General features: G+C 35.1%; 1 protein-coding gene across 1 annotated transcript in view; it reads left to right on the top strand.

Moving 5' to 3' along the window:
* Positions 1-19216, top strand: part of CNTN1 (contactin 1) — a 290240-nt gene extending 271024 nt beyond the window's left edge. The window contains exon 17 of the mRNA XM_025883027.2: positions 16634-19216. Coding sequence (XP_025738812.1) covers positions 16634-16713 — 80 coding nt within the window. The 3' untranslated portion in view covers positions 16714-19216. The remainder of the gene's footprint in view (positions 1-16633) is intronic.
* Positions 19217-22576: the final 3360 nt, after the last annotated feature.

Below are 22576 nucleotides of genomic sequence, written 5' to 3'. Positions count from 1 at the left end.
ACCACTCCTTTTAACTAAGTACCAAAAAGCTTCTTGTATTAACTTCAGCCTTTTTAGCTTTAATCTTTTACCATTCCATGTAACCAACTCCACGGTCCAAAGAGTCCACAGAAATATCCTAGGGTTTCTACTTCCATTCCTTGGATCACAGCATTACTTCCATGTCCTATAGTCATTGTTTGTGGCCCAAATCTTAAGCCATCCTTCAAGGCTAGGCTCAAGGATTGCCAAATTCATGAGTCCTTTCCTGATGTCCCAAATATGTGTCCCTTTCTTCTAAACTTTATTAGCAGTCAATACTTTCTTTAATGTGTTTTATAGCAATCTGTGCATATGAGTTATCTTCTCTACTAGGTTGTGAAATTCACATATGCATTTTTTATTAATCCTTAAGCAAGCTGAAGAATTCTATCCCATAGTTTCATAGCTCTCTTTATCAGTCTGTGTCATGTTAAAATTTTTATTTTATTCCTTTTTATGTTAAAATTTTTATCAGTCAGTTTTTGTACAATTAAACAAATAATTAATAAATGAGATGATATCTGTGGTTTGTCCTCATACCCCTCTAGATCTAATATAATTTCACCCAACCTCATATATCTCCTGCAGTTGCCTCTTAGAGTTGCAGTGGTAATATGGAGTCCTCAATTCTCCATCTGGGGAAATGCTGAAAAGCCCTTTATTCCAGCTGAACATATTCTCCAATAGAGTAATAGAAGTTCAGCTGAAGTTTCTTTATCCAAATGAACTTAGACGTTCATTCCATATATCCCTTATGCTAAATTGAAGGAAGTTCATTTAAGTTCTGTATTTTCATTAAAAGTATTTTATGATCTGGGACATCTATTATATTCAAGAGTCATCAGAGAGGGGGCCTAGCTCACTGTTTTTTTCTAGTTAGACTACTAGCTATTAAGCCATTTTCGATGATAGCCTATGTATATATTTAATTGAAATTGTTTGCATATTTAAAAATTCACATTATGTTACAATAGGGATTATGTTTGGGGCATCTGGGTGGCTCAGTTGGTTAAGCACCTGACTCTTGATTTCGGCTAGAGTCATGATCTTGGGGTTGTGAAATAGAGCCCCCCATGTCGGGGTCTGTGCTGGGTGTGGAGTCTGCTTAAGATTCTCTCTCCCACCCTGCCCCCCTCCACCTCTCCCACTTTCTCTCCCTCTCTAAAACAAAACAAAACAAAAACAAACAACAAAGGGGTTATGTTACCATAATTACAATGTGGTAAATTCCCAGTATTCAGAGGGAAGAGGAAGTTAGACAAATGCAGTCAAAGAGCATCAATGGTATTATCCACACATACTTAGGTAATTAGCAATCATCATAATGTATATTTTTTTTACAGAGGTAAAACCAATAAAAAAAACTATTTTAGGTATCGTATGGAAATATTAAGTGTTTTTTTTAAGCTTTTTAGTTACAGGAAAAATACTTTAAAGCAATAGAACCTGGCAAGTGCACTCAGTAGAAATATGATATAACATTTTAAGTCCCTACACTACAGCAGGATATTAAAAAAACTCTACAGGTAGATGAAAAGTATTACCTAGCCCTGTTAAAAGCCTACAAGTTGTACTCACTCTCCAAACTTTATTTCTAATAATCTAAAAGGTATTCCTTTTATGTCAAGAGAAATTTGCAATTAAAATAGTCAAATATATATGTGCATAGCTTGTGTCAAAAAATGTATATAAATTAGACCTTCAAATATGCTTTATATACTTAAGTCATGGGATATAAAATTAAACAATTTCCTATATTTATTATAGTAATGATGAGTATTATATAAGAAAATATAGTATACCTCAAGTAATATTATTATTGGTCCATTTATCCACTTAATTATGTTTTGTCATCTAGTCCAGGAAATCATAATCTGTTCCTTGGACAGGCTTCAAGGGGTTCATGGACTTTCTGAAATCATATGCAAAATTTCATGTGTGTGTGGCATTTCCCTGGGAAGAGGATTTATAATTTTCATCAGATTTCCAAAGCCAGCAACGGCCCAAAAGGCCATTTTTGGCCCGGAGGCCAAGAAACTTAACCTGCTTTTCTTTCCTTCCCTCATCTAGATCAAGACTCTCTAAAAAGAAAAACTAAGGAATATTCACTTCATGCTAGTAATAATAATAAAAAAAACCCTAACAAGTTCCATGTAGTGAGGTCTAATAGCTCATTTAAATTATGAATTGCATGTAAAAAATTAAATTTTCACTAAACCTTTCAAGAATATATCTGACTCAAAACATATTAAATATGTTACATATTAGACATTAGATATCTTTAAGAACTTGCTGGATTAGAGATGAAATAATTCTTGTCACTAATTCTAGTGACCTAAATTGCAGATTCTGAAATTAGTGCAATGAGTAGGACAGTGAACAGATTAGAGAGGAAAGTAATTTCCTGATGATCACTGAGAAATTTTTTGGGCAATAGAACTAGCTTAGTGCATAAACTGTTATGCTCTATGTAATGAAAATAGAAATATTCAGACATAACTTAGATAATGTGGTTTCTTTTAGCCTATGTTACCTTGAAGGGAATGAATACATAATGAAAATTATTGCTGCTATTCGTGTGTGCGTATGTGTGTGTGTGTGTGTGTGTGTGTGTGTGTGTAGTAATCATGGATTGGTGAGTGTGGGTATGTGTAAAATTTGATAAAAGTAATTTGTATGAGAGAGAAAAATGTATTTTAGGTTTATACCTTTCATCATTATTTTAAATTGAGTTTAGAATAGAGGCAGTGAATTAGTTAAATCTGAGTGTTTCTAAATATAAAACTGGAATTAAATATAGGAAAAATATAGACAAAGGAAAGTGTAACATCGGATCTGATTTCATGGAGCTCTTTACCCAGAGAAAACTCACCTCCCACCTTTTATCTGTTTATGTATGATAGGATTGAGAAATAAGGAAAAGAATAGCAAATGTTGTCAACTAAAAACAGTTTACAAAAAATGGTCCAATAATCATTTATAAGTCATTGTCTCTGTAGCAGCCATAAATGTTTACGTTTAAAAATCTATAGCACTTCAATTTTTTTACCCGCCAATTGAGTCCGCAGGTGCTCAAGGATTAGACCATAAAAGTGGCACATATTGTCGTTCCTCCATGTAAACAGTTTCAAACCCTGTTTGAAACCCCTGGAGTCATATTGGCCATGTAATTTTCACCTTTGATTTCCAAAGCTGCCCTTTATGTTATTTCTATCCTTTCACTTTGGATATATTTCTGCTAGTCCTTGTACAGTATAGAGATTATTTTTGCAAAAGTAACTTTTATTCAAGCAGTATTGTCCTGGAAGCCTTACACATAGAATTCAGGTTGCAGTGATTGGAAGAAATCAAAACTATTTACTTTACTGGCAATATGCTAATTCAATGTTCTAAAACTCTTTCACTAAAAGCACCACAATTTTTGGATAAACCAATATACATTCTTCCTCACAGCCCTGGCGAAGGCAAAAAACTACCCTCTCTGAATAGCAAGCCTTCAAACCAGCCCCTTCAGGAGTCCAACAAATTTAGATAAATCAAATATGAAATTATGTAAAAAATGACAAGAAGCCATAATGAGAGAGAATCAGGAGTTAGATTGATAACAATAGTGTTTGAGTGCAGAGTACAATACATATTTTAATCATTGGAATAAGAATGAGAATATTCTTGCCCAAATCTTTAAATAAATAAAAGAGGAAATGGTAAAAATGAGTTGGAAACAAGATACTATAAAAATGAGATTTGGGAGGAAAAAAACAGGAGTAATACCTATAAATGATAAACACAATCACTGAAAATAAAAAATCAATAGGTTAAACAACAATCAGAGACAGATTAGAAAATGAAGGAGGGGAAATCGGAGGGGGAGACAAACCATGAGAGACTATGGACTCTGAGAAACAAACTGAGGGTTCTAGAGGGGAGGGGGGTGGGGGGATGGGTTAGCCCGGTAATGGGTATTAAAGAGGGCACGTACTGCATGGAGCACTGGGTGTTATACGCAAACAATGAATCATGGAACACTACATCAAAAACTAATGATGTAATGTATGGTGATTAACATAACATAATAAAAAAAAAGAAAATGAGTAGGGACCTAAGAGATAGTATATGAGGAAACAAACACAAATAAATAAACACAGAAAGACAAAGACAAATTATAAAAATGAGATTATTACATAAAGGATCTAATGATAAAGCAATATTTGTCAAATCAGATTACCAGAAGGAATATTAGATAAAGTAGGAGAGAAAAGTTTTCAAAAAGATAATAACTACAAATTTAGGAAGATTAGTGACAAATATAGCTTCTCATTTTTAAGAATCACAATGAAATACAAGAACAATTAATGAAAATAAAATTGCAGAACATTAATAACCAATAGAAGATTATAAGAGCAGCAAGAGGCTGCTCTTTTTTTTTTTTTTTTTTTTGCAAAGGCATAGCAATACACTGACCACGGACTACTCAGCATTAGCAATAAAGAGTCACAAAGTAAAAAAAAAAAAAAGTCACAAAGTAACGGGGGGAGCCAGACTTCACAATGGCCCCCACTCATTTTGTTTTCTGGTATACCAACACTTGAATAATCCTTTTTACACTGGGAGTTGCTGTATATGCCAACAGAAGTGACATTGCTGAACACTGTCATAAATCACATCACTTCTTCTCCCTTGGTTCTTGGAACTCTCAATCTGGAGGAAGCCAGCTGTCATGTCATGAGGACATTTCAGCAATTTTGTAGAGAAGCCTACCTGAGGAGATAAGATGACCTACTGATAACCAGCATCAATTTTCCAGTCATTCAAGTAAGCCATCTAGAGAGCAGATCCTCCAGGCAAGCTTTCAGGTAACTGTAGCCTTGGCCAAAATCCTCATCAAGAACTCTCCAGCTAAGGCACTCAAGAATTCTTAATCCACAGCAACTGTGAGAGATAATGTTTATTGTTGTTTTAAGCCACTGGGTTTTGGGATAATTTGTTATGCAGCTGTAGATACTACTCCAGCCATGGAGTAAAGTTTTCAGTATGCTAAACAAAAAGAAACTGTCTATCAAAAAGTGTATATCCAGACAAATTATCATTCATAATGAGGAAAAATAAAGTTATATTTGGACAAACAGTAACAGAGTTTATCCCCCAAGAAAATGTTATGTATAAAGGAATGTCTGATGGGTAAAATTCAGGAAGAGAGGAAAATAATTCCAGAATTAAATTCTGAGATGTCAGAAAACATGGTGAACAAAGAAATTAGTAAACATGTGGGTAAATCTAAGCAAACGGAGCTAAACCAGACTTCAGGATATGCTGTGGTCTGGGTTTGAAGGCTGATGAGAATGATAATTTGCCCTCTGATCAAGTTGGTAGTCGCTTTTATGTCAGACTTCTAGTAAAATAACAAATTAGACATGTATCTGTGTATATGGTTGTATATGCATATGTGTGTGTATTTTATATTGTCAAATATAGAGAATGTGTAAAAATGATAATTATAAAATATAGGAGAGTGATTCCCTCTGGGGTTGGAGACACAAGGGGAGGAGGATGTGATTGAGGAGGGAGAGGACCAACAAGAAGCTATATCTTTATAGGTAATGTTTCATTTATTAAGCCAAGTGATGAGAACATACATAGGTGGCCATTTCTTGTTTTTTATAACTTTCCCTAAATGTTAAATATTTCTTAATTAATTTAATAAATGAGAGTCACAGAGTCTCTATCTGCTATCCTCTAATTCCTCACCACCAACCTCAGCAAAGATTCATGAAAAATCTTTGTGTAACCTCTGAGCAGGGTTCCCAAATATGGCTATACATCAGATTTACTACTGTGATTAAAGACACACAATTCTAGGCTCTCTCTTGGAAGTTTTTGAATTAATACGCTGGGATGAGTTTAGCAAAGTTAGATTAAAGGTTGGCTTGATGAACCATGGTACATAAGCACTGGACACAGAAAATAACTCATACAGATATGCTCAAATGATTTTTAACAAAGATGCAAAAGTAATTCAATGGAGAAAAGATAGTCTTTCCAATAAATGATGCTGGAACAATTGAGCATTCAAAGGCAAAAAATGAGCCTTGACCTAAACCTCAAACATTATAGAAAATCAACTCCAAGTGAATGAATCATGGACTTAAATGTAAAATGTAAAACTATGGAACTTTTAGGAAAATTAATAAAGGTGAAAATGTTCAGCAGCTAGGAATAAGGTAAGAGTTTGTAGATTTGACACAGAAAGCATAATGTATAAGATGAAAAAGTGATAAACTAGACCTCATCAAAATTAAAAACTTTTGCTTTGTGAGTCTCTGCAAAGATGATGAAAAGACAACCTACAGACTGGAAGGAAATATTTGCAAACCACACATTCAACAAAAGATTTATGTATAGAATCTACAGAGAATTCCCAAAACTCTAAAACAATCCAATATGACAAATGACAAAAGACACGAGCAGAAATTTCAATGAAGAAGATATACAAATGGGAAATAAGCATATAAATGGTGTTCAGCATCATTAGCCATTAAGGAAAAGCACCATTTAAACCACAATGATAGGGTGCCTGGGTGGCTCAGTTGGTTAAGTGACCGCCTTCGGCTCAGGTCATGATCCCGGAGTCCCGGGATCGAGTCCCGCATCGGGCTCCCTGCTCAGCAGGGAGTCTGCTTCTCCCTCTGGCCCTCTTCCCTCTCGTGCTCTCTCTCTACCATTCTCTCTCTCAAATAAATAAATAAAGTCTTTTAATAAAAAAATAAAATAAAATAAAAACCACAATGATATATCATTATATACCTATCAGAATGATGAAAATGAAAAAAAGAAATAGTGATGTAGAGGAAGTGAGTCACTCATACACTGCAGATGAAAATGTAAAAGGAGACAGCCACTCTGGAAATGAATGTGGCAGTTTTTAATCATGGACTTACCATACAACCCAGTAGTTGCACTGCTGGGCATTTATCTCAGAGATATAACAACATCTGTTCACATAAAATATGTATTCAAATGTTCATAGCAGCTTTATTCATAATAACCGAAACCAGGAAAAAACCACATGCCCTTCAATAGGTGAATGATTCAACTGTGGTACTTTAGTACCATGGAATACTACTCTGCAATAAAAGAGAAATGATCTATTGATACATGTAACTTGCATGTATCTCAAGGGAATTATGCTGAGTGAAAAAAGCCAATCTCAAAGTTTACATACTGTATGATTCCATTCACATAGCATTCTTGAAATGACTAAATTATAGAGAAGGGAAATAGATTAATAGTTGTCATGGGTTAGAGGGCAGGGGAAGGGAAGTAGATGTGGCCATGAAAGGATACCACAGGGGATCCTTGTGATGAAATTATTCTATAACTGCAATGGATAAAAGTTGCACAAAACTAAACAAACATTCAGACATACAAATGAAGGCATGTCAAACTAGTGAAATCTGAATAAGGTTGATGGATTATTAGCAAAGTAAACTTTCTTGTTGTGCTCTTGTGCTTTAGTGATACAAAATGTTATGGTAAGGGATGGGCAAAGGAGATACAGGATCTCCCTGCATTATTTTTCACAATTGCGTCTGAATCTACAGTTATCTCAAAACAGGAAGTTTAAAAAGTCACTGAACATATAAGACACTGAGAATATAAAAAAAAATAAGTACTTATGGGCTCTTTTTTTCGAGGATAGTACAATTTTAGAAGAAGTGCAGTATGGCACACCCAGAGATAATGTTTGAGCAAGTGATGGCCACAAAATACCTTCTAAGGCAGTGGGTTCAGTTAACCTCCAGACCTGGAAAAAACCAAGTGGAGCTTGTAGCTTTGGGACCAGAGCTGAATTACTGAAGGCAGCAGAGGACAGTGTGCGTGTTCTGCTTTTTTCCCCAGAACCCATCTTCACTCCTTTTTTTCCCACCTATGTATTTCTATCTTTCCTTTAAATAAATACTAAATATATTTTTCTAGTATGATTATGGAGGACATCAAATTAATACAGCATTTCAAAGTGACCAAATGTTCAAGCCTGGCTTGGGTTGGCCAGTCTTCATTTTTAATGAGGTCCTAAGATGATTGTGATAAAGCGGTCTCTAACTGATTTGGAAATTATTGTTCTAGGGAATCCATGGAAAATAGTTTGCAAATGATATTGTTTTGTTTAGCAAATGTATTTTGGAGATAAATTACTTTAGAAATGTGTTTCATGAGATACTAAGGTCCTCTTTTCCTCCAGTGTGTCCTACATAAACCAAATAGAAGTCAATCAGCAGACAACTGAGAAAGTGATATTAATGTTTTGCCAGAAGCCACAGAAGGGAGCTCTGATATAAAGGCCATGAGTGGTATGGGAATGGGAAACAGCCCAGGTGGGGAGAAGAGCTAAGTCCATGAGTTTTTCCCACCCCTTCATCATCATTTTAGCACAGCTAAACTTAAAGCCCGAGTCCCACTGAGATAATTTAGCTTCAAAACCTCTACATTTAGTCACAGAACTACTCAATCTGACTATGTATCAACAGTAAGGAAAAAAACAAAAACAATACGATGAAATATTCTCCAACTAGAGCACTAATATAAAAATTAAGATGACCTTACAAGAGATTATAATGCAATTCTTGGTATTATGACATTTAAAGTTGCTTATAGAAGATTTTAGTGAAAGATTTTTTTTCTACCAAGAGAGCATATATACTCAACTGAAAACAATATTATCAGTGAAGGATGTAACTTCAGAATTAACCTTTTAAAATAGATGTGTGTATAATATAGCCAAAGGGATTTAGAACTTAAACAGTGGTTAATTGCTTAATATCTAAAAAATCTTTATAAACTATTCTTTTTCTTTTTTTAAAGATTTTATTTATTTATTTATTTGACAGGGAGAGACACAGCAAGAGAGGGAACACAAGCAGGGGGAGTGGGAGAGGGAGAAGCAGGCTTCGGGCCGAGCAGGGAGCCCGATGCAGGGCTCAATCCCAGAACCCTGGGATCATGACCTCAGCCGAAGGCAGAGCTTAACGACTGAGCCACCCAGGTGCCCCTAGTTTAAACTATTCTTAATTTAAAAAAAAAAAGAACCAGTTATTAAAATTCAAATGTTTTTAGGCTTCTTAATAAAAATCTAAACTAATAGAATTGATATAAATGCCCTTGTTGTTGCTGTTATAATAAATGTTTTACATCTTAGGTCCCATAAAAATGTGAGCAATTCAGGTTGCTTCATCAGGCAAGCTTTGACACACATGAAAAGCCCTGTATGAATATTCTTTAACAAAAGACATTTCTGGAGAACTTAAGCTCTTCAACTAAAAGATTGTCCTTTAGAGGGAAAGGTTTTTCAGGATTTATTCAGCAGCACTTGTGGGAATATTTCTGCAGCTTGCCAAACCTAAATTCTCTTTCATGAGTGCACTTTTGGACAACATTCAAAAATGGACCATAAAATTAGTTCACAAAAGCAAGAAATTAGGCTTTGACATCCGTGTTTTACCATTTTCCATGGTATTTCTGCTGTGTTATAAATATTCTTGGCATTGCTACCAGCTGGTAGGAAGACCTTTCTGACACCCAGCTGAACATAATGTTTGCCACTAAAATTGCCAAAATAGAAAATGCAATCAAGACTATACTTTCCAGATCCCCCCTTTTTCTATATCTTATATACCATATTAAACAAAATTTCTTAATGTAAATCTGAGATTTAAAGACAAAAGAAAAAAGACTTTCACTATCTGAAACTTTTTTTTTTTTGGTCTAATTTCCAAAGCCTAACATATGCTACATGAAATTTGGAAACATTCTAGAAAAAGAGTAGCTGAAATTAAAACAGGTAACACAAAAACTGTATAAATCATTGTATCCCAAATCAAGTTTGAATTGTTTCTATCAGAAGCTTATGTTCATAATGCTTTATGTAGATTTTTATTTAGATGAGTAGTGTGTGTGTGTGTGTGTGTGTGTGTGTGTGTGTGTGCTTATGAAGCTTTCCACTTTATTCCTAAAGCCAAAATACAGTTGCAGAATGGAAATGGACGAAAATTAGATGCCATCTTTATTTGATATAATCCATTGAAGTTTTTATTACTTGGCCTAATGACATGGTTACCAGACTCGTTCTTAAGGAGATCATTTTGGTTGATGACTAACCCAGTTTTAAAACCTGTGTTGAATAATTTAAGATAACATAGCCAAATAAATAATCTGATGGAAGCTGTCAATATATTTTTTAGTCTAAATAATATTGCTGTATATTAAATCATCAATGGTTGGCTAGTGGTCTTTTCTACAGGAAATGCTCCTGAGTATTTATTACTCCCAGCTGTTATATATTAGCAGAGTTCATACCCAGAGCATACATCTCTTTGCTGTCCAGGCCAGATGGGTTCTGATGCATCTACTCAGAGATTGTTGTTCCAGGTTAATTAGTACTCTTTCTTTAAAAAATATGGAATTGATAAACATTTTCTTTAAGATAAATAGGTTTTACTCATCCTATTATTGTCAAATAACACCTTAGTTGCATCTTGTTTCCTCCTTCTTCACAGTAGCTATATGAAATCTCTGCATTTATGTCCAAATTTGAATATACAATTTGAAATCTAGATTTAATCCTAGAAGTTATCTAGATAATTCCTATCTCTTCATTTTGTAAAGTTGAACCCAGGGAAACTTGCCCTTACTCATGTACTTAGTGATGATCATCTTGGAAACTCAGTTCAGTTTTCTCATTGTTTTAGGCTTCTTCCAGAAAATATGAATAAATAAAATTGATAGTTAATTTCTAAAACTTCTATAGCTAACACTTTAATACTCTAAAACTTTCTGTAGTTAATTTGGTATAGTACCAGAAAGATTACCAAGTCCATTCTAGAATTGCTGCAACTGAGTAGTAAGTTACTGCTTGCAGCTTCTACTCTTCTCTCCTTTCCTTCCCATTGTTTGGCACATGCTAATAAATAGTAGTTACAGTTTTAAAACATTGTGGAAAAAGATAACCTATATACAGTTATTAAAAAGAGATTAAATTACTCCTAGATTATTTAGAGTTCGATTTGTATGGCTAACTCAGAGACCTAGGATATTAGTGAAAGCAAAAGGAAAGAAAGTGTGCCATCATGTTAAATTTGTGGAACTTCTGGTGTTAAATTGCAATTTAGATTTCTATGGTATCTGGTGTAAATATTCCCATTGTGTTTTAAAAGTCCAAAATTCAAATTGTTATGAAATACACAACTGTGGATTTATATTCAAAATTATTAAGACATGATATGTCTAAATGAATTCAAAAGGACTTTGAGATTAATCAATTTAGTCATTATAAAATTAGGAAGAACAGACAAAAAAGTTTCCTATAGTATACATAGCAAGTTAGACAGGCTACCAGTACACACACACACCTTATCACCGCCCCCACAAACTTCATGAACTTATGTGAAAAGATGCAGAAAAGAGATACTCTTATATAGGCAGAAAGATGTGTCCAGATCATCATAGTCAAACCAAAAAGACAAGTTGAGGTAATTTTTCAAGTATTTGGGTCAGAAAAACACACATTTACCTCAGATACTTGGATAATTGCCTCTACTTTCCGCTTGCGTTGTCCAAGAAAGTTTGCCACAGAGACAGACTAAAGATTCCATCTCATCAGTCCTCGCAGGACTGAGGCAGGAAAATGGCCCTTGCTGCCCACACTGGCTGGAACAGTGACTGACTGGGCACCATCCTGAGGCATCCCAACCTCACTTGGCACTAAACCACAAGAATACATCTATTAATAGTGAAGCCTGCCCAGAAATTGAGCATTCTCCTTTCCATTGAGATCAACACATTCAAAAGCTGCTAGGGGCAGTTCTCTATAACTGTTACATGAAAATGCTGGGATCATGAGCTAGGGTGTGTATCTGTTTTTAATACAGAATTTGGAAAGCTTGATTTTTTCAAAGTTAGAACTCATTAATAGTTCTCTACTAAAAGCTTTAGCAAAAATAACAACTTATCCAATTTCTAGTGAAGTTATAAAGTACACCAATGATTTGAAATTGTATTTCTCAATGTAAGTTCATGTAAATTCAAGGTAATTTTCAAATATATCAACAAAGTATGCAATTCATTCAGAATAAGTCACCTATCTTAAGCTTTAAGATGGGTCTTGAAAATTAGTTTAACAGTTCATTTTACAAATTTAAAACTTATAAATGTGAGGATAATAAACTGGTAGACAACACTATAAAGCATGCACTAATATAAATTTAGATCACTTTTCTCTTTCCTCACTGGAGTACAGTGAGAGAAGTTTCCTTGGAAGATTTCTTCTCCTCTTCTTTCATTAATTGCTCCTGACTCTCTTCGTCTCATAATCAAACTGGTCAGCTTTTGGCAAACTGGAACTTAATCTTTGCTACACAGTCTGTCTGTATCCATGGCTCCCTTAAAAAATAATCATCAAACTTGCTGCTCCTCACTCAGGTTCCAGGAGAGAAAAGAGAAAGGCTTTACAGAACTTAATAGCCATGGTATGATTTTAGCTGCTGCATGGCAGTGCTGTATTATAGGCTTTATACATCTGTTATATTTACCAATGATGCCAAATTCCTCTGACAATTATGCCAATTTTATCAAATTACAATAGCAGTACAGATAATCAGTGATATCTAAAAGTCTTTATGAACATAAATAAATGGCAATTAGTTCATATTTTAAAAGTAATTTCAATTTATATTGGCAAAATATTATATGTTTGCAACTCCAATCTTTATGCTGTGAAAAGACATGTATTATGAATACAAAATACAAAATAAAGATATATAATTACATAATTTAGTGTATAAGACATAATAAAATATTATAAAGATATATCTTATAAAAATACACATTCCATATAATATATTGTGTATTTTTATATCATATAAAGATATATAATATTTATTAAAGCCTTATTACTTACCAGGCACCACTTTAAGAGATGGATATTATTATTATTATCCCCAATTTACACATAAGAAAATTGAGTCCCACTGAGGCTAAGTTACTAGCCCACGGTCATACAGGTACTAAGTAGAAGAACAAGATTTGAATCCAAGAAGTCTGACTTCAGATGTAATATCCAAGCTCATTGCTGGATCACAGTATAACCAAACACTACTTCAGATATATTCAAAGAGATGAAATAATCAATATGGAAAAATTAAAAAGTAGGCCTCTTTCTCTATTGGTAAGGAATATTTATTCTATAGAAAGTCACAGATGCAGATTTTTGCAATTTTATTTTTGCCCATGATGTATTTATGGCTGGCCTAATAACAGGAAATTATAGTAATTTAAAAAATATACATTTTAGCTACTCAACATTGTACAATTATAATAGCAAAAACAATATAGTAGATGGTTTTAAAGCTTAATTTTAAAATGTGATCTTTAGCTTTAAAATTAATTCATTCAAAATGTTTAAATGTTTACCGTATAATGTATATGCCTGTGGGACTTTCATATAAATTTTATGATATCATCTTAACAAAATTGCTGTGAAATAGTAGTGTAAGAACTGGTAATCCCATTTCATAAGCAAAGGAGATTTAAAAAAGGAAAAGAAATAGTCTTCTGCTCTCATCTTATAAAGCCAGAAAGTGGCCAGATACTAGTGCTCCAAATATGCTATATTACTTATTTTTCTTCACTACTCCTTAATGTTTAACTTCCTGAAATATAAAAACCAGATCATATAATTTTTATTTTACATCTGCTTCACTGTTGGCATATGGTTTAATAAATTGCCCACCCAAACCACTGTGAGGCATTGATGATAATTCTAAGTTAAGTTAGAAAGTAGAGTAAAATTTTAAATTATTTGAAATTGGAATTTCAAACCTTCTCTTTTGGGTTCATTTTATCAAACAAAAGAAGACAAAAACACCTTAGCTTCATTGCTGAAAATATAACCAAGGAAAGACTTAATGGTATAAAATCCCATTTAAGCAGAACAATTTTCTTACGTATGATTTCTGTGGAATCTGCCATTTCAAGGTTCTGGAACATCCAATTCTTTCTTGATGGTGTTTTTGCAGACTGGCTTCCTGTCACCAACATCTCTCGGCCACCAGCCAACCTCACCAGCACAGCCCCTGAGAATTTGATTGAGTCACAGGTTTTTTTTTCACACCTAAACAAATGAGAATAAAGGAAACTCAAAAAAAGGCCTTACTCTCTAAACTTGTGATCAGTTTAAGAAGTTGCAGGGAGGAGATTTTAGTGCTTTTGAATTCCTATCACACAACTCCTTACACTACCATCATGCCTGGGATTCATTAAGACATACTCGAAGAGAAAGGAAGAAATGTGCAAAGTGTTCTCTGACTCTGTAGATTCTCTCTTGGTATCCTACAAAGCCACCTATACCATAGTTCGCACCTTTTCCACTTCCTCTTGAAGGTGACTACGGGATCCCTGTTCTTGTGTGACAGAACACCCCATGTGTTATCTAAATGTGACCTAGGATGTATCATTACATCAGCACAGCAGTGAATTCTGTCTTTCCTTGGCTACAGCACTTTTCCATTGTCATGTTTGCACAATACACTCACAAGTCGATGCATATTCTGGCATAAATCCCAAAGCTTTTTCTTCCCCCTAAACAGTAACACCCTATCTTAATTTCTAATTACCCAATATTCACAGTCAGCAGTGGTTGCTCTGTGGACACAAGAGGAGGTGAGGAAGTTGGCTGTGACTTTTGTGTATTTCCCAGGGCAGTGGGGGAGTGCCAAGTCCTTTGTTTGAAAGTGGACTGGGATGGTGCAAGTGAGTAAGACTTAGCATATTGCAGGGACAACCTTGAATCCACTTCATTTTAGAAAAGAAGTAATGCACAAATTTATCGGTAACAAATAACTTGTGATATGCCAAGATGTAGTGATCCCTTGTGTGAGTGTCACTAATCTAGGGTCTGTCACACTGAAGTGCACACATCTGAGCTTCAGCTCCCTATAGTCTTACTGGCTGTCGACAACCAGAGCTTGAGCAGCTCCACACGTTCCTGAGAATTTCTCCAGGGGCAAGGGACCCTTACTGACAGGAGTATGTCAGATATGTCTGATACTGGTGTTTTAAACAACTTGGAGGACCACTGTCTGATACGTTTCTGTGTAGGCTGGTTGCTAAGGTGCCTAAATCAAGGAAATGATACTCCATTGTGCAACAGTTACACTCACTGTGTAAGTGTGCATAGTACCCTCTTGCCAGACCTAAAAAGTCAGGTTTCAGAGAAGCAAACTCTGGTAATATAGCAAAAACTACCAAAACTATTTAAAGGTGGAAGGAGGGGTGCATGGATGGAATATATCCAAAATTACTAATTTCACTTCTCATTGAAAACTTAGAAATCTCATGTGTTTAAAGTGACAAGTGAGTTGGTGACCTTTGTTACCATTTATCATAATGACAAAATTTGCAATAAGTAGCCAGCAGAAGCAAGTTTTCTCGTAGATATTGTTTTTCATATTTAAATAGCTATCACCAGGGAGACAATAGTGGGTGGTTATAAAGTGTTCTACTTCTAATAATCAAATTATCATTAGTTATGGTTAGGGGAAAGAGGTGGATGATCATCCTATGATTTTCTCTAATAAAATAGTTATTATATCATCCATGATTTTCTCTAATAACATAGTTAATATACATATACAGTCGTTAAAAGATCTATATGGTGCAGTAGAAAAGGTATGGCTTTTGGCATTAGGCAAACGTACTTAGAAAGCCACTTCAGGGACACCTGGGTGGCTCCATCGGTTAAGCGTCTGTCTTCAGCTCAGGGCATGATCCCGGGGTCCTGAGATCGAGCCCCTCACCTGACTCCCTTCTCAGCGGAAAGTCTTTTTCTCCCTCTCCCTCTGCCACTCCCCCGCTTGTGTTCTCTCTCTCTGTTAAATAAATAAATAAAATCTTTAAAAAAATTAAAAAAAAAGAAAGCCACTTCACCTACTATTTAAGCTGTGGTCTTAACCTAGTCAGTTCATCACTATAAGCTTCAGATTCCATATTTATGAAGAGAATAATAATAGTTAGAATTCACACATTGACCATGGAGACTTTTTATAAATATCTTCCTTTACTTCCTCCTCCTGTGCTTTTAATATATATATGCATAAAAATTTAATACCATATTACTCATGACATAAATTCCTGTGACATCCATTCCCAAATACCGATTAGTTTCTTAGAATCATTGCTAAATTCACCCTCTGTATTTTTTTCTTAGTTAGAAGCCATCAAGCATATGTTTTAGTAAGTAGACTTGCACTATATGGCATGAAATTACAAAGGTTCTAGTGTTTGTTTGTTTAAGGCAGTGGCGGGAGAAGGGATCCAGGAACAGCTCTTGTTCTTTAGAAAGGCAGTCACTGTTACTGGGGAATGGAGGTTTGATTGGGCCAAAGCTTGTCACTTTAGCCTTTTTTCTTTTGGACTCCCATCTCCAGTGTCTAGAAGATGTTTTTCTTTGCTCTTATTTCAACTTACCCATCAAGGACTCATGGCAAATCCCCAAAGTACATGGCTTCCTGCCCCTAAATGGGCATCCACACTGTCCCTTCAGCCTTGATCTTTCCTCTTGCAGGTAAAAACAGAAAAGGTGGAGAGAAAAACATGGTGGATCCTTTTCTCCCCGTCTGTGCCAGCCTGCCTCCAACCTGGTGATCGTTGACACTCACCATTTGTGTGAAAGCCTTTTTTCTCTTTTTAACATATTATACTAGATTTTACTAATTAACTCAATATTATAGCTCCTGCAGTTTTCCCTTCCAATCTAGTTCTTAGAGGATTTTTCCTTTTGAAACTTCTAAACATACTTTTGAGCAGGAACATACTTAAAAATATAATTATATAGCTTCACTAATATGAAAAATGGCTAGTGAACTAACCTAGTACATCTTATAATGGCCAATGAAATTTTTGTGTTTTCATGTCCTGTTTTTCTTTGAAATTATATATTTCATAAATTAGCTCATTACCTGAAAAAAATTATGAAGAACTGGTGAATTTCAATACAAAAGTATTGCCACTGAATGGACTGTTTGATTTAGCCAAGCAGGTAATGAACAGTATTGTTGTCAAATTCACTAAGGAGTCATCTTAATTAAGACACAGGCTAAGGGGCATTACTCCAGTAGTCTTTTGTATCCTGGTGCCATATATATATTCTTTGGCAAGAATGGATGAAAAGCAGCAATAAACAACTCACGACTGCCCATGGCTCTGTAGGGTTTTTGGCACATTTCCTGGGATTGGGAAGTGAAAATGGACAGCATGTGGAGAAAATTGTCATCTCGGTAGCAAGGTTTAAGTGAAGATACCAAGCCATTAACAGCATGTATGCATATTTAATTTTATTAACTCCTACTGTCAGCCTTCTTGGATCTTTAATTTGGGCAGGAAGTTGGAGACTTTTACTGGAAGGACTTGAGGAGAAGTGAAGGATAAAAAGGAAGTGTATATAATTCTTTCTGGAACTGCTTAAATTCCGTTGTTTGAAAATACTTTCATTTTCTGTCTTTGGTCAAAGAGATATGCTTAAAATTCTTGTTTCTTCACCAGAAATAGTTTTGCTCTGAAACAAGTTTATATTTAGGTATAGGGTATTATATGAACTTCTCATTTAGTAACTCAAGCAACTCCATCTGTTGTTGGAAGAACTCTCAGGAAAGCTTTGAGGGATATGGGTATGACTCTTAAATACATATGCAGTGTTCTTTTTAAAATAATTCATTAGTCATCATAAAGGAATAAATGTTTCTGGCTCAAGATGTTACTTAATTTCCATCTTTTCAATTTTTTAAATTTTCTCGTCTCAGTCATTGTGACAGATGGAACTGTCTTAGAGTTTAGACTAGAGATCCAGATCAACTACCATGTTAATATGATATTTAAAATTAATTTGAGATTCTCAGGTACCTATAAATATCATCATGGAGATATGTGCATGAATCATCATTGTGGGCATCTTCTTACATGGTTCATAATTGAAAGTATACCACCAAGACCAGATGGCAATATAGTTTTGAAAAGAAAGAATTTAAAAATTAGGAAGGAAATCACATGACAAGTATGCCTTTCCTGGTGCCAGGAAAGGGAGAATATTCTGCATAAATAAACTGCATCGATGACAAGTACAGGTTCTACAAATTCACTGCTCTCCCTTTAGCCTTCTTCTCATTACTAATGGATCTAAGTTCACTTTTATAAATGTTAGAGGTTAAAAAACTACCATACTCCTATTAAATGGTAGGGATATTTAGTATTTAGCTTTATCTTAGGACAGCTTTAACCATTGACAAAATCACATGACATTGAACTGTATTTCATAACATTATGGTAGAGCCATTGTCTTAACTAATTTTGAGAACAGATATAGGCCTGTAATAATAAAGGAACTTCAGCTGACACATTGAAAGAAGAGGAAGAAGTCGCCTATCCTAATATAACTGATGTTCTTTCAGTAATGTCATTTTAAGATTGTTTTGTTTTAAAAGAGGAGATAATTTGTTCTGATAAATTTTTGTTTCCTTAACATTCAAACTTTTCATTAAAATTGGCTATTTTAGTAAAAATAAACAATGAACCACAGAATATTTGCATGTGGTGTTTGCTTTAATTACTTACTGGAAATTACGGGTGGAAAGAGAGTGATGCTAGATATCTTTCACGCTTGCAGCAACTCTGGAACATGAAGGTTTCTATTAAATACATGTGCCATGTGGAAGGGAGTCCCAAAAGGACCAGGAGTTTGGGGGTCTGGTTGTTTAGAAAGTCAGGGTTTAAGAGGAAGAAAGTACATTTGTATTTAGTACTGCCTAAGTATTAGCATAGACTCAAGTGATGCCTGGGGTGTAGTCATGGCTGCTATGCATCCCGTTTAATTCTGGAGGCTCCCAATTTCAAATCTTCTATCCCATTTGACTCATCAGAAAATGTGTCTTAATTACTGACTGAGAAAATATGGTCACACTATAGTGTGTGAATAATCATTTTGAAAGTACTTTTTTGGGCGCCTGGGTGGCTCAGTTGTTCAGCGTCTGCCTTCAGCTCAGGTCATGGTCCCAGGGTCCTGGGATCGAGCCCTGCATCAGGCTCCCTGCTCTGTGGGAAGCCTGCTTCTCCCTCTCCCACTCCCCCTGCTTTGTTCCCTCTCTTGCTGTGTCTCTCTCTGTCAAATAAATAAAATCTTTTTAAAAAAGTACTTTTTTTGGCTATTTTTCCTCAAATGCCTAAACTCTTTTTCATTGAATGTTACTACATTCCTAAAGAAGAAATGACAAAATTGATAAATAATTGTGTTTTTGCTCATTTTTTCCTCCGATTACATATGAATAAGAGCTAAGTGGAAATCACAACGGTATTTTGTTCATACATAGGTATTTTTTCCCAAAGACACTGGTAAAATTCAGGAAAGACTAACAGATGGCTTTAGGGTGATCAAGAAAAACTGGGGGTGTTTTGAGTATGAATTTATAGATGGGTGATGTGCTTATCTTCATTTATCTGAGTTAACAGATCAAGCAAAGATTTAAAAGTTATGGTCAATGTATGACAGTTTTTGTCATTTTTTTCTAAAGTGTACAGCTGTGCCCAAGTAATTCATAAGATTCCCAACAAGAAAGGTCTCCAAAAAAAGCTCAGTACCATTTTAGAATTTGATTCTGATAACGCTGTTTTAAATAATTGTACTATAGTTGCTGAAAAGATGGTCTCATGGCAAATTGGTTGTGTTTGCATCCTAGCTTTCTCATTTGCTGGCTGGATGACTGTCGTCATTTAATCTGTCCATGTCTCTGTTTCCTCATCTGTAAAATAGGGAAAATAATGGCACCTACATCATTAGGTTATTGGTAAGAATTATGAAAGATTTAACAATTACTTCAATATGATAAGGACTCAGTAAATATTTTTATTAAAATATACAATATAAAATTTTTATTCACTGGGGCACCTGGGTAGCTAAGTTGGCTAAGCGTCTGCCTTCGGCTCAGGTCATGATCCCAGTGTCCTGATATAAAGCCCCACATCAGGCTCTCTGCTCAGCAGGGAGCCTGCTTCTCCCTCTCCCTCTGCCTGCCCCCCGCCCCCGTCAAATAAATAAATAAATAAATAAAATCTTTTATAAAAAAATTTTATTCACTGTTTTATGTCATGTAAATTTTATGTTGTTATGAGTTCACACTTGTTTTAAAAATAACAGACAAGTCCAAGAAAACAACATGGTAAACTTGTCAGTATTCAGGTAGTTCTTTGGAGGTCTTTTGCAGACAGGCACATTTGGGTGGCAAGATCTAAATTTCAAATGGGCTTTTTCTCATTTCATGTGGGTTATGCTGGGAAACCCAGTCTATTTTCCTGATTCTGCACTCTGTTACAGACTAGCTGTATGATTCTGGCCATAGCCCTTCTATACTTCCGCATCCTTTGGTAAATGTACAGATATTGGCTTACATGAGCTCTAAAATGTATGTGATCTATATGACATATTGAAGTGTTTCTGTTATTTGCCCGCAACCAACGATTTCATAGTTAAAACATTGAGAACCTAGAGAAATTTAGGGAAAGAGAATATAGATGTTACAAATTGAAACCTCATTGAACCACAGAGGATAGGGGACCATTCTGGCTATTTCTACAGTCTTTCAGTAGGTTAAAAAACAAGATAGAAACACGTTTCGGTAATTGTAGACTCCTGCCTGACTTTGAAGAACTTACAACATAGAAACATAACACTAACAAGGACCTTGGTAGACCACTAATTATACCCTGCAGGTGAGATTTTATGGAGTATTCTCAATCAGCAATCTCTGAGAGGGATATTTCAAGCCAGAAGGGAAAAAATATAGTAAGTGAAAAACAAGAATAGTAAGAGAGAAGGTAATATAACTGGAAGGGAAGTGTGTAGTAGCAGCCTCTATGGGGAGAAGTATAGAAAGGTAGCTCCTAGAAAGATAGTGATAGAGCACTATGATTTTGAATAGGAAAAGGAGATGCAGAGTATCAACACTGAAGTTTGCACTGTTAATTCTATAAAAGGAGAATTTGGTCAGACTGTCTTCATAAAAACCAAAAACAGAAAGTATGTTTTAAATAGCTTTTTATCTCCTCCCCCAGATCTTTCTTATTTTTCTCCTCATTTCCTTCTCTTTCTAGCTTCCTACATATTTAATGGTAGTGAGAAGAATCGAAAGAAAGCTTTTACCAGCACTAGTCAGAGAAATATCCCAGTCCCTCCACACCCCCACCTGCAATCTTTAGTGATTAAAAACAAAAGAAAGAAAGAAAATGGAAGGCTAAAATAATTTCTAATCTAATGTATCTAGACATTTAAAATGCATGTCAAATTCCAAAGGTCCTGTCTATCTAAACAATGTCTCTGTTTCATTATAATTTAAATTTGGCATAAATAACCATTAGCTATCTGCCTGAGGACCACCTAAGATATTGGAAAGACATATTAGTAGAGTAATAATGAAATAAGCTGCATGTAACAGTCTATTTGCTTACATTTTTCCTGGCTTCAATTCCTTACTTACAGATTTCTTGAGAGTATACAACAGTAGGAGCTTAAAGAGAGGGAGAGAGGAGGCAGAAAAAATAGAAAAAGAGGGAAAGAGGAGGCAGAGAAAAAAGGAGAAAGAGAGGAGGCAAAGAGAGAGAGAAAGGGAGGAAGGGAGGAGGAAGGAAGAAGGAACTCTTAAAGTCAGAATCATGTATTGCTTTTTTTTTCCCACTGATGAAAGAATAACCAAGGGTGACCAGTTCCTAATGCCTTTTTGTGTGTGTGCTGAGGAACAAGTAGTTGCAGTATTTTATTTTCTACCATAACACTTTTTTTCTCCATTCTGAACAGAAAAAATGAACAAGTATTATCAGCTACACTGCTTTGAAAATCTTCATCCTGGAGACAGTACAGTACTGGCCCTGAGTTTAACTCCCAGGCCGTGCAAGTTTGTCTCTATAGTACCACTCTGGTTTTGCTACATCCTGATTTCTTAGTACAAATGAAGGGACTTCACATTCCCAACTTTTCCTCACCTTCAGCAAATTTATCAGAAAACACTTTATGTTTAAGTGAAAACAAGTGGTAAGTGAACAGTCTGATAAACAGATCCCTCCCAATTATTAACAAATACTAATAATTACTCCTGCTAAGTAACTCAGATGCCCAGAAAGCTCTTGCAGGAATAAAAACAGTAATAGTTTTAGTAGCTAAAGTTTACTGAGGGCTTTTTATGGACTAGGTCTACCACTACCTTCTTTAAAGATATTGTTTCAATCCTAAAAAAACAGTGATCGACTTTTGTTACTCCCATTTTGCAGATGAGAAAATGGAACCTTAATAAATTTGAAAAACTTGCCCAAGATAAATCAGGGCACAGAATTTTAAGTCAAGCCAGTTTTAAACTCTGAAATCTCTGTCTTTAATAGTATTTTTCTCTCAGGTATTTTCCAGGAAATATTTGGAGTCTATTACTAGATGGATAGGTCTACTCCACATTAACAAGTTACACACTTGTGTAAC

The sequence above is a fragment of the Callorhinus ursinus genome, unplaced genomic scaffold (genome assembly GCF_003265705.2).
Source record: "Callorhinus ursinus isolate GAN/ISIS: 27379988/994484 unplaced genomic scaffold, GSC_fseal_2.0 scaffold44, whole genome shotgun sequence".
NCBI classification, from domain to species: Eukaryota; Metazoa; Chordata; class Mammalia; order Carnivora; family Otariidae; genus Callorhinus; species Callorhinus ursinus.
This window is presented reverse-complemented; position numbering and strand designations above follow the sequence as displayed.